Source organism: Aulonocara sp. 'chitande type north' Nkhata Bay, linkage group LG3 (assembly GCF_057382095.1).
Source record: "Aulonocara sp. 'chitande type north' Nkhata Bay isolate Kocher_YH1m ecotype deep benthic linkage group LG3, A_spYH_male_GT1.1, whole genome shotgun sequence".
NCBI lineage: Eukaryota > Metazoa > Chordata > Actinopteri > Cichliformes > Cichlidae > Aulonocara > Aulonocara sp. 'chitande type north' Nkhata Bay.
The window spans coordinates 11,286,627-11,299,837 of record NC_141346.1 but is presented as its reverse complement, the minus strand read 5'-3'; the positions used below and the strand labels follow the sequence as shown (position 1 = coordinate 11,299,837).

At 46.3% G+C, this 13,211-nt stretch overlaps 1 protein-coding gene across 1 annotated transcript in view; it reads right to left on the bottom strand.

The window, feature by feature from the left end:
* The window catches only part of LOC147333943 (CD276 antigen-like), a 185,386-nt gene that overhangs the window by 35,500 nt on the left and 136,675 nt on the right, over nt 1-13,211 (bottom strand). The window contains exon 7 of the mRNA XM_086286480.1: nt 1,172-1,440. Coding sequence (XP_086142606.1) covers nt 1,172-1,440 — 269 coding nt within the window. The remainder of the gene's footprint in view (nt 1-1,171; nt 1,441-13,211) is intronic.

The following is a 13,211-nucleotide window of genomic DNA, read 5'->3' as shown; positions in this document are numbered from 1 at the left end:
CTATATAAATACAGGCCATTTACCTCTGATCACACACTCAACTCTACTCACTCACCTGGAGGAACACTCAAGTAGACGATACTGATGATCTTCAATGAGCCGGTTCTTTCATTGAGGACACGACACATGTATGTTCCAGTGTCATTGATCCTCACATTCAAAGACACGTCTCCATACTTCATCTGTCTTTCCTGCAGATCCACCCGGTTCTTAAAAGATGGATGCTGGTGATCTGTAACAAAGCGACCAGCCTGGTACAAAAGCACAAATCCTGGCTTGTCAGTTCTGCTCCATACTACACTTCTGATCTTCTTGGTTGGAGTTCGACATGTCAGAGTGACGTTCTGTCCAGACTCAGCTCTGATGATCTTTGGGTCTGAAAGAGGAAACAACACAGAGCAGAGAGGTTAAAGGTCAAAGTACAATTATGATCAGAATGACTGACTTTAAATATTTTGTTTATTTCCTTTGACATTTGAGTTTTTAGTCATGTTGGATTTAATGAACCTCTGAACATCCACCAGGTCACCAGTGACTAGGGATGGGTACCGGTATAAAGGCTAAAATGACCAAAAAAGGTGGAAAACAGTTAAACATGAGAGGTTTTTGGACAAAGTTTGTGTTTTTTCCATTGTTTAAGCACTGCTTCCAGCCAAGAGTGATACCATATATGCCCCGTAGATGCAGAAAAGGCTAACATTGTTATCTTTTTATGAGAGGTTTTTGGACCAATTTTGTGTTCTCCTTTTTTTAAGCACCGTTTAAGCACCGGCACCGTTTCAAAAGTACCAGTTTGGTCCTGGTATCAGATAAAACCTAAACGATACCCATCCCTACCAGTGACCCACTGAGGGGGAATTTTAGCCTCGTGCTAAACATGCAAAGTGTCAGAAACTACAAGATGTTAGCTTCCACAGAACAACAACATGTGCTGATAATAAGTAAGAACAAGTCAACTCTAGACTACCAGCCACAAAGACAACAGCTGGAGAAACATCTGTCTACCTCTGACATCCACCAGCTCATCCATACAACAAACAAACATCAGCAACCAGGAAGCAGCTTCACCTCTGATCACACACACACTCAACTCTACTCACTCACCTGGAGGAACAACAGCCAGGTGGATGATGCTGGGAATCTTCAATGAGTCTGTTTCATTCATGAACACACGACACTCGTATGTTCCAGTGTCATTAATCGTCACGTTCTTCAGAATCAAAGACACGTCTCCACCCTTCATCTGTGTGTCCTGCAGATCCACACGGTTCTTAAAAGATGGATGCTGGTGTGTTGAATCAGAGGGACCATGCTGGTACAAAAGCACATATTCTGGCTTCAGGTCAGATCTTGTCCAGTTTAAAACTGTAACTGTGTTGTTTGGAGCTTGACATGTCAGAGTGGCGTTCTGTCCAGACTCAGCTCTGATGATCTTTGGGTCTGAAAGAGGAAACAACACAGAGCAGAGAGGTTAAAGGTCAAAGTACAATTATGATCAGAATGATTGACTTTAAATATTTTGTTTATTTCCTTTGACATTTGTGTTTTTAGTCATGTTGGATTTAATGAACCTCTGAACATCCAGCAGGTCACCAGTGACCCACTGAGGGGGAATTTTAGCCTCATGCTAAACATGCAAAGTGTCAGAAACTACAGGGTGGCCTTTTGTTGTGGGCAGTCTGAGGTACACCTGTGCACTACTCATGATGTCAGATCAGCATCCTGATGTGGCACACCTGTGAGGTGGGATGGATTATCTCAATATGGCAGATGTGCCCACTACCACACATTTGGACTGATTTGTGACCACTGTTTGGGAGGGATGGTTATATTGTGTATCTGGAATGAATTTTAGGTCTCTACGTCCATCCCATGGGGAATGGGAGCAGTAACAAAGGTGTTGCGTTTATATTTTTGTTGAGTGTATATAGACATAGTATATTGTTACACACTTGTAAATGTCTCATTGGAGACTGGCACACACATTATTTTGCAACAACTAAATAATATAAAATATTTGAACCATCAGAACATTTTAACCAAATACAATATTGTAAATAAAAGATTACAGGGGCAGGGTGCCTTGTTTTTGTCGATAAAGCTTTTCATGTCCTTAAAAGTGCTATTTTTTCTCCTGCTTAAAAATTTGGTTAGTGACAGTCCCTGGATAAGCAGAGGAAGATGGATGGACTAAATTTGCTTAGTCCATCCATCTTCTATAGAGCTGAGGTGTCAGATTCTGTGTAATATTATGCCACAATCCTGTGAGGAATCAGGATGATTTTGTTGTGTTTTACGCTTTGGAGGGACAAAATAACGTCAGGTCTGCTGGATTAAAAAATTATTTTGTGAGATCATGCTTATGTGAAACTAGTGGAGACGTTTCTACATAATACACACAGTTTGGACACAGCTTTTCATTTTTACTTCTTTTTACTTTATTTTTACTTCTTTATTTTGTAGATTGTTACTGAAGGCACCAAAACTCTAAATGAACACATGTGTAATTTTGTAGTAAAGAAAAAAGAATGAAATAACTATAAATAAATATGTTTGGTTATGTTTATGTTATATTTTTTTAAATAGTCAACCTTTGCTTTGATCACTGCTTTGCACACTCTTGGCACTCTGTTGAGGAACTTCATGAGGTATTCAGCTGTGTTAAGGAAGAAACGCTTTTATAAGGTTTATGTTCAGCAGTCATTGATCAATGATTCCTCTTCCTGATTTGTTTGCTTGGTTTACATACCAAGCAAACATACTTTATATACATTAAAGTATATGTTCATATTTTACTCTTAATAGGAAAAGAACAAAATGTACTACTCGCTCTGTCTCTAGAAACAGGAAGTTCACCCTGTGACATTTACCGTGAGAGATTAACACACACACACACACACACACACACACACACACACACACACACACACACACACACACACACACACACACACACACACACACACACGTATGCAAAATTAAAGGAAACTGCTATGCTTGTTTCACCCTGCTTACTATAAATAAAGACAAACTACTGCAGCTCGGTGTGAGTGAGTCTCTCTCTGAGCTCTCACCCGTGCAGCACGTTAACAGTCTCCAAGTGTCTCAGTGTTGTTTATTCACCTAACTGTTTGATAACTGTAAATCTCTAACAACCTGAAATATTATTGTTATTATTATCTTAAAGTAATATTATTATTGCTTCTAGGCTGGACTAATGTAGTTCATTATTATCAGGATGTCCTAAAAACTAACTCCAAAGGCTGAGTGAGTTCTGAACAACCAAAAAGCTCAATCAGACCAATGTTTTGCCACTAAGCAACATCCTCCAGCAGAACTCTATGTATCAGGTTGGTCCTGATGCACAAACATGTTTTAGATGGACTCAGCGGTTTAACATTAAGATGTTATTATGAAAGAAAAAAAGTTTTGCTCTGACAGCTTTTCTGAGAGATCTAATAAGATCCCAAACACATTGACCTCTTTGTAGAACATTATTAAATAAGCATATTATTTAACCTTTTAAACATTTTAAACACTGGGTTGTGAATAGAAGATGGAAAAACAAAACAACTAAAACAAAGAGAAAAAAACTACGCAGCACACAAACTCTGGAAAGGGGACCTTTATGTCACTGAGCACATTATTATGTATGCATTAATAAATAACAACTTAATAAAGATATTACACTCTTAATTTGTCGTTCTGTCACGGCTGGGGCGGCAGTCGTGTGGAGGGTGAGAAAGGAGGATCCAATAGCAGACAATGGCGGAGGTGCAAGTGGGTTTTATTTACAGTGCACAAAACCAAGGTGTGGGCAGAACCGAACATAAACCTAAACTGGGAAAACTAATGCAAAAATGGAGGACATGAAGCGAGGAGCAGAGAGACACGAAGAAACATGGAACAGTGCAGACTACACGGGAGGTTCACAGAGAAATACAGACGACGCCACGAGAAGCAGACACCAACTATAAATACACACACCAGGTAATCAGGAAATGGCACACAGGAGGGGACACAGCTGGAACTAATGGGCATAACGAGACAGGGGAGAGGTAAAACTGAACACACTGACATGTGATATGAACTTTCAGAATAAAACAGGAAACTAACAGACACAGAACCAGACAGGACACTGAACTTGACAGGCAGACTCATGAGCAGACACAATAACACCATGGACAGACAGAGGGAACACAGAGAAGTGGGAGCAGGCAGGCAGAGAACAGAAACCTAACAAATGGCAAAATCACAACAGAATACACACTCGGAATGAACAAAAGCATAAAGAAACACAAAACACTGAGTCCTCAGACTCAGGACCATGACAACTCTAAAGCAATAGGTAACCCAAGTTGTTTCAGTACCTTGCCATTCCGGGTTTCTAAACAGTTCCAATATCTTGGAATAAATGTCACTCAGGATTATTGTGGTTTATTTAAACACAATCTCTCTAAACTATATGATGAAACCAAAAATAACAGACAAATGGATTAATCTACCAATTTCACCAGCAGGGAGGATAAACATTGTTAGAATGAATATTCTTCCCAAATTCTTATTTTTATTTCAGTGTATCCCTATTGTGATTAATAAAGCCTTTTTTTAATAAATTAGACTCCTTAATATCCTATTTCATATGGAACAGAAAGAATCCAAGAATCAAGAAAAGCTACCTGCAGAGACCGACATGTCAGGGAGGGATGGGGTTACCATGCTTCCGTCTGTATTATTGGTCATGTAATGTTCGTTCCATGTCGTTTTGGTTGCGGACTAAGGGGGCCGACTGGACAACGATGGAGAATGAAAGCTGCTACCCCTCCTCATTAGAAGCTGTGATCTATTCAGCTCTCCCTATCCCTAAACATGACTTTAAAAATCCTGTAGTCTCTCATACAATTAAAATCTGGACACAGATAAGGAAACATTTCGGGTGGAAGGAAGCTTCCATACTAACTCCACTCATGAATAACGCATCATTCGCACCATCACTCTCAAACATTTAATTCTCCAATGGAACCACAAGGGGCTGCACTCAATAAAGGATTTATTCATCAACAAGGTTTTTCCCACATTCCGGCAACTGCAAGAAAATTTGACTTGCACAGTAATGACTTTTTCAAATACTTACAGATCAGAAGCTTTGTAGGGAAGCTTTTTCCATCTTTTCCAGGTCGGCCCCCAGACTCTGCCTTAGATAACTTATTTCAGTTTGATCCACTCAAGAAAGGACTAATAACAAAAATTCACAACGCTTTGTCACAGCTGGATGGAACTGTCACACTTGACTATCTGAAAGAGGCCTGGCAGCGTGACCTTGGTACGAGAATTACAGACAATCAATGGAAAAAAGCCCAGGAAAATGTACACTCTTCCTCTGTTTGCATTCGTCATGGACTCTTACAGTTTAAAGTGCTACATAGACTCCATTTATCAAAGTTGAAACTGTCAAAAATGTTCCCCAACGTAAACTCGTCCTGCAAAAGATGTAAACAGCAACCTGCTTCACTGGCACATATGTTTTGGACTTGTCCCTGTATAACAACATATTGGAATAATGTCTTTCATATCTTGTCTAAAATTCTAAAAAAAACACTTAAGCCAGACCCAATCTGTGCTTTATTTGGAGTGAAGCCGGTTGTTGTAGACCTATCAGCCACCCAAAATAATGTGATACGTTTTGTGACGCTGCTGGCACGCCGTTTGATTCTATTAAACTGGAAACAAAAGGTGCTTCCTACCACATCAGCGTTAATACAAGATGTATTGAGACACTTGCAGCTGGAAAGAATTAAACTCCTACTAAAGGGGAGGTTGGAGGAATTCCATTCAACCTGGCAACCTTTTATAGATTTCTTCAATACTGTACAGATATAAATGGTCACTGAGCCTTATTGGTAGTTCGATAAATAGCATCCTCTGTCCAACGTTGTTTGTTGTTGCCTTTTTTTTTTTGTTGTTGTTGTTTTGTTTTTACTTTGTTTTTTCCTATTGTATATATGCAATCATTTATATTTGAATCTTAGTAGCCTTTATGATAAAGAACACTGGAAAACCAAATAAAGAGATTTGAGAAAAAAATAAATAAATAAATAAATATTGAAATATCTTTTGAATTAGTTAAATGTCAGAATAAAGAGAGACAGAGCTATTTTTATCACTTTCATCATATTTAGGAGTACATATACACTAAGTTTATTGTTAATTAATAAGAAAACTCCAGACGATTCCATTCTGAGCTGAAGAAGCTTCTGATAGTTTAGTAGAGTCCATGTGAGTAAATCGGTGGCACAGCTGTGGATGCATATAAGGCAAAACACAGAGCCTGTTTCTGTGACATGGGAACATCAAGAGATGTCAACCAAAACACCAGGAAAAGAACTGTGGAGCTCCATAAGTGTGGCTCAAGTTTGAATACAATTTGGTGCCATTTACAATTAAGAAATACAGACAGTTTCTCTCTTTACTCTTAAAGTTAACAAATATTGTTATTGATAAATAATATATTTATCAATCTAAAAAAATAAACATTTAGTCTGATTTGATGTTACAATTAAAAAGTGTTTGTTTTTATCTGAAGAGTTTGTAAATATCTGGTTTCAACTGTTTATTTGATGATTGTCAGGACAAAGAGGGAGAGAGAGGAACAGAGAGAGGAACAAAGAGAGGAACAGAGAGGGAGAGAGAGGGAGAGAGAGGAACAGAGAGGGAGAGAGAGGAACAGAGAGAGAGAGAGAGGAACAGAGAGGGAGAGAGAGGGAGAGAGAGGAACAGAGAGAGAGAGAGAGGAACAAAGAGAGGAACAGCGAGAGAGAGAGAGGAACTGTCATGGTCTCCGCCCCTCGTCAGCTGACAGCCGTCAGGTGTTTTGTTTTTGTTTACCTTTCTCTCTCACCTCTGCTCTCCCTTTCTCTCTCGCCCTCTTCCATTCTCTCTTTCTCCTGCCGGGGCGGAGCTCAGTATGGGCTCCTGCCCCTGGCCTACGCACCTGGAGGTGATCAGCACATCTGTCGCTGATCATGAAAGATTGGAACCCTTCTTAAGAGGGCGAGTCTGCTCTACTCGTCGCTGGATCGTTGAGTCATCAGCGTCAGTCGTCCTGTATTTTGTAAAGTCAGTTTATGAGCATGTCTGAACCAGGAGACTAATGGTTTTTTTCTGCCTGTGCATAGATTGCCTCTGGACTTGTTCTTCCCCTGTGCCTGGTGACTGAACGGGAGCAAGAGAGATAAAGGAGAGGAGATGTGCTAGGACTGAATGGAAACTTTCCCTTCCTGGACTCCTGCCTCTTTCACTCCTGGACCCTGGAACCCCGGCCCCTTTTTCCTTTGACACTATTATGTGTATATATGAATTCCACTGTAGGAAACACTGTAAATAAATGCACCTTTTGAAGACACTAGTGGTCTGCGCGTGAGTCCGATCTACGAAACGTGACAGAACGATCCAGCCACAACATGGACTCAGCAGATCAGAATACCATCGGTCAGGCACTGGCTGCCCAAGAAGCGGCGCTGACTCGCCACGAACAAATGTTACATCAGCTGCGAGGTGAGATCGCTGCACTAACTCAAGCTGTTTCCGGTTTGACTACGCCAGGGGGAGTACAGCCAGGGACCTCCCAGCCGGCTCGCCCTGCCCAGCAGGAGACACTCGCCGCAGCTACGGCCGGTCCCTCATCGGCAGCCACCCCATCCTCTGACGGTCCTCTGCCTTCGCCTGAGCCCTTTTCAGGGGAGACAGAGAAGTGCTCTGGCTTTCTGGCCCAGTGTTCATTGATTTTCCGCGAACAGCGGCGTTTTCATAACAATGACGGGGCAAAGATTGCGTTCTTGGTACAGATGCTTCGTGACCGGGCTTTGAAATGGGCCCAGGTCGTGTTAAACTCCAACCCGGAGATCTCTTTTGAGAGGTTTGTGATTAACTTTAAGACTGTGTTTAATCAGGGCTCTGGAGTCGAGGCTGCGGCGCTCCGCCTCCTTAACTTTAAGCAAGGTAAGCGGAGTATGGCAGATTATTCAATCGACTTTTGGATTTTGGCAGAAGAAACCGGCTGGGGACCGGATGCGCTCAGGAGCACATTGTTAAATAACATCCGGGAAGATCTGAAAGATGAATTGATTATGCGGGACCTACCCACTGCTTTTGACGAATTGATGTCGTTATGTATTAAGGTGGATGAGCGGCTACGAGCTCGTAGGCAAGCACGGAACTTCAGTTCCCAGGAGGCCGCAGGGCCGCGATGGGCGGAGGCTTCGGCCGATTACCGGTCCTCCCGGACATCAGGGGGCGCCGACGGAGAGGTACAGCCCATGCAAATCGGCAGCTCTCACCTAACTGCTGCAGAACGTCAGCGACGCATCACGGCCGGTGAGTGTCTGTATTGTGGTAATAAGGGACACATGATTGCCTCCTGTCCGTCGCGAGCAAAAGGCCGCGCCCGCCAGTGATGGTTGGAGTACTGGTGGGCGGTTTGAATCAGGATAAATCTCCTCCACGTTTAGCCCTGCCGGCTAAGCTTCTGGTCCATTCCGAGTGTCATTCACTTTCTGTGCTTATTGATTCTGGAGCAGAACAAAATTTCATTGACTCTGAACTAGCTAAACGACTCTGTGTGACTGTGGAGTCACTACCCCACGCCTTACGCGTCACGGCTTTATCAGGGCAGCGCCTCCCCGACATCACACACATCACTGAACCGCTCACCCTCACACTGTCTGGCAATCATTCGGAGGAGATTAGTTTTTTTGTTTTTCACTCCACTCAGACGCCGTTAGTTCTCGGTCATCCCTGGCTCCAGCAGCACAACCCCACGATTAATTGGCAGAAAGGAGGCATTACGGGCTGGGGAGAGGAGTGTCATATGACTTGCCTTAAGGCTGCCGTACCTCCTAACAAATCTGTCACCGGCCCAGAGCCATCGCGGTCTTCCGACTTAGCAGATGTGCCGTCTGCTTACCACGATCTCGCTGAGGTGTTTCGGAAGGACCGAGCCCAGTCGCTGCCACCCCATCGGCCCTATGACTGCGCCATAGACCTGCTGCCGGGAGCTCCCTTACCAACCAGCCGCCTCTATAGCCTCTCGCTGCCGGAACGGGAGGCTATGGAGAAATATATAACTGAATCTCTCGCTGCCGGCATTATCCGGGCCTCTTCCTCACCCGTCGCAGCAGGTTTCTTCTTTGTGGAAAAGAAGGATAAGACCCTCAGACCCTGTATTGACTTTCGGGGACTCAATAACATTACGGTCAAGAATAAATATCCACTGCCCCTGCTCACCTCCGCTTTCGAACTTCTCCAGGGCGCCGTCATTTTCAGCAAGCTGGACTTGAGAAACGCTTACCACCTGGTCCGGATTCGGGATGGCGATGAATGGAAGACGGCGTTTAATACCCACCTTGGACATTTTGAGTATCTGGTCATGCCGTTCGGCCTCACTAACGCACCTGCAGTATTCCAGGCTCTGGTCAATGATGTTCTAAGGGACTTTATTAACCGATTTGTGTTTGTCTATCTAGACGACATTCTGATCTTCTCTTCCTCCCAGGCGGAACACGAGACCCAGGTCCGGCTGGTGCTGCAACGCCTTCTGGAGAACCGGCTGTTCGTCAAAAGCGAGAAATGTGAGTTTCATGTGCCCTCGGTTGCCTTCCTAGGGTACATAATCGAGCGGGGAGATCTTCGACCCGACCCTGTGAAAGTCAAGGCTGTTGTGAACTGGCCAGAACCAAACAACCGTCGCCAGTTGCAACGCTTCCTTGGCTTCGCTAACTTCTACAGGAGATTCATACGGGACTTTAGCAGGATTGCCTTACCATTAACTCAGTTAACCTCTCCCAAGCTTGCTTTTCAGTGGAGTGACGCTGTCCAATCAGCCTTTCAGGAGCTCAAGAAACGGTTTGCTTCAGCGCCCATCCTGGTCCAACCTGATACCACTCTTCAGTTCGTGGTAGAGGTCGACGCATCCGACTCAGGGGTGGGGGCCGTCCTTTCCCAACAGAGGGAAGGTAAGATGCACCCTTGTGCCTATTTTTCCCGTCGTCTCACCCCTGCACAACGTAACTACGACGTGGGCGATCGGGAGCTCTTGGCGATTAAGCTCGCCCTGGAAGAATGGCGGCATTGGCTGGAGGGCACCACTCAACCCTTCGTGGTCTGGACCGATCACAAAAACCTGGCCTACCTTCAAACGGCGAAACGTCTCAACGCTCGACAGGCCAGATGGGCCCTGTTTTTCACCCGTTTTCACTTCTCAATCACCTACAGACCCGGTTCCCGAAACGTCAAGCCGGACGCTCTCTCCCGTCAGTTTTCCGCTGCTGACGAAAAGGCGGATCCGGATTCCATTCTGCCGGCAACCTGTACTATTGGGGTCATCACCTGGGAGATCGAGGCGGCCATCCGGGCGGCTCAGATAGCCGAACCGGATCCGGGAGGGGGGCCCGTCCACCGACTCTATGTTCCGCGCTCTGTCAGATCCCAGGTTCTGCAATGGGCTCACACGGCCCGGTTCTCATGCCACCCAGGGATACATCGCACCGTCAAGTTTCTCCAGCGGTACTTCTGGTGGCCCTCACTCACCCAAGATACTCGGGAATACATCACTGCTTGTACGGTCTGTGCCCGAAACAAACCATCGAACCAACCCCCGGCGGGTCAGCTCCATCCGTTATCCACTCCTTCCAGACCATGGTCTCACATAGCACTGGACTTCATCACCGGGTTACCTCCATCAGCAGGTAACACTGTCATTCTCACCATAATCGATCGTTTCTCTAAAGTGGCTCATTTCATTGCTCTGCCTAAGCTTCCCACAGCTCTAGAGACTGCACGCCTACTCGCCACTCACGTCTTCCGCCTGCATGGGATCCCGGAAGACATAGTGTCCGACAGAGGGCCTCAATTTACTTCTCGGGTCTGGAAAGAGTTCTGCAACTCCCTGGGCGCAAAGGTCAGTCTATCCTCGGGTTATCATCCTCAGAGCAACGGCCAATCCGAGCGGGCCAACCAAGAACTGGAGACCGCCCTGCGCTGCGTCGCCTCCACCAATCAAACCATCTGGAGTGAGGAGTTGCCGTGGATCGAGTACGCCCATAACAGCTTGACTGCCTCTGCCACCGGCCGGTCTCCATTCGAAGCTTCCTTGGGATATCAGCCTCCTCTTTTTCCTGCTGTGGAAGGTGAGCACTCTGTACCCTCCGTCCAGGCTCATCTGCGCAGGTGTCGCAGAGTTTGGCGGGCAACTCAAGCGGCCCTACTGCGCACGAAGGAGAACAACAAACGCATCGCAGACCGGCACCGGACTCCAGCACCCGAATACTCTGTCGGCCAGAAGGTATGGCTTTCTACCCACTTTGTTCCGGTCAGGACTGAATCTAAGAAACTTACACCCACCTTCATTGGCCCTTTTGAAATCTCCGCCTTGGTCAATCCTGTCTCTGTGAAGTTAAAACTCCCTCGCAATATGAGAATCCATGATGTTTTCCATGTTTCACAACTCAAACCTGTCCGCTCTAGTCCTCTGTGCCCTCCTTCCAGGCCCCCTCCTCCCGCCCGGCTCGTGGATGGCTTGCCGGCCTACTCCATCACTCGCATCATGGACTCTGGGCGCCGTGGGCGTGGCTGTCAGTATCTGGTTGACTGGGAGGGTTATGGCGTGGAGGAGCGCTCCTGGGTCCCTCGGGCGGCCGTTCTGGATGTGCCCATGCTCCGGGAGTTTCACCGCCTGCATCCGGACAAGCCTGGTGGGTCGCCGGGGGGCTCCCGTTGAGGGGGGGGTACTGTCATGGTCTCCGCCCCTCGTCAGCTGACAGCCGTCAGGTGCTTTGTTTTTGTTTACCTTTCTCTCTCACCTCTGCTCTCCCTTTCTCTCTCGCCCTCTTCCATTCTCTCTTTCTCCTGCCGGGGCGGAGCTCAGTATGGGCTCCTGCCCCTGGCCTACGCACCTGGAGGTGATCAGCACATCTGTCGCTGATCATGAAAGATTGGAACCCTTCTTAAGAGGGCGAGTCTGCTCTACTCGTCGCTGGATCGTTGAGTCATCAGCGTCAGTCGTCCTGTATTTTGTAAAGTCAGTTTATGAGCATGTCTGAACCAGGAGACTAATGGTTTTTTTCTGCCTGTGCATAGATTGCCTCTGGACTTGTTCTTCCCCTGTGCCTGGCGACTGAACAGGAGCAAGAGAGATAAAGGAGAGGAGATGTGCTAGGACTGAATGGAAACTTTCCCTTCCTGGACTCCTGCCTCTTTCACTCCTGGACCCTGGAACCCCGGCCCCTTTTTCCTTTGACACTATTATGTGTATATATGAATTCCACTGTAGGAAACACTGTAAATAAATGCACCTTTTGAAGACACTAGTGGTCTGCGCGTGAGTCCGATCTACGAAACGTGACAGGAACAGAGAGGGAGAGAGAGGGAGAGAGAGGAACAGAGAGGGAGAGAGAGGGAGAGAGAGGAACAGAGAGGGAGAGAGAGGAACAAAGAGAGGAACAGAGAGGGAGAGAGAGAGAGAGAGAGGAACAGAGAGGGAGAGAGAGGAACAGAGAGGGAGAGAGAGGAACAGAGAGGGAGAGAGATGCAGAATGAGGACAGAACAGAGATGAACAAGAGCAGGTGAGACACACATGTTAGTCAAATGGTTGTTTACCAAAAGTATCACTGTATCACAGGTACTCATGTTTCTTTTTAGGTTTGCTTTTTTTCAAATTCTGTATTTATTAAGTTATGCAGGCTTGTTTGCACAACAAGGCTAAATAATTATATAAAATTTTCCATCCATCCATCTTCATCCGCTTTGTCCGGGGCCGGGTCGCGGGGGCAGCAGCCTAAGCAAAGAGGCCCAGACCTCCCTCTCCCCAGCCACCTCCTCCAGCTTATCCGGGGGAATACCAAGGCGTTCCCAGGCCAGCCGAGAGATATAATCTCTCCAGCGTGTCCTGGGTCTGCCCCGGGGCCTCCTCCCGGTGGGACATGCCTGGAACACCTCACCCAGGAGGCGCCCAGGGGGCATCCTTGTCAGATGCCCGAACCACCTCAGCTGGCTCCTTTCGATGTGGAGCAGCAGCTGCTCTACTCTGAGCCCCTCCCGGATGGCCGAACTTCTCACCCTATCTCTAAGGGAGAGGCCAGCCACCCTTCGGAGGAAGCTCATTTCTGCCGCTTGTATCCGCGATCTCGTTCTTTCGGTCACTACCCACAGCTCGTGG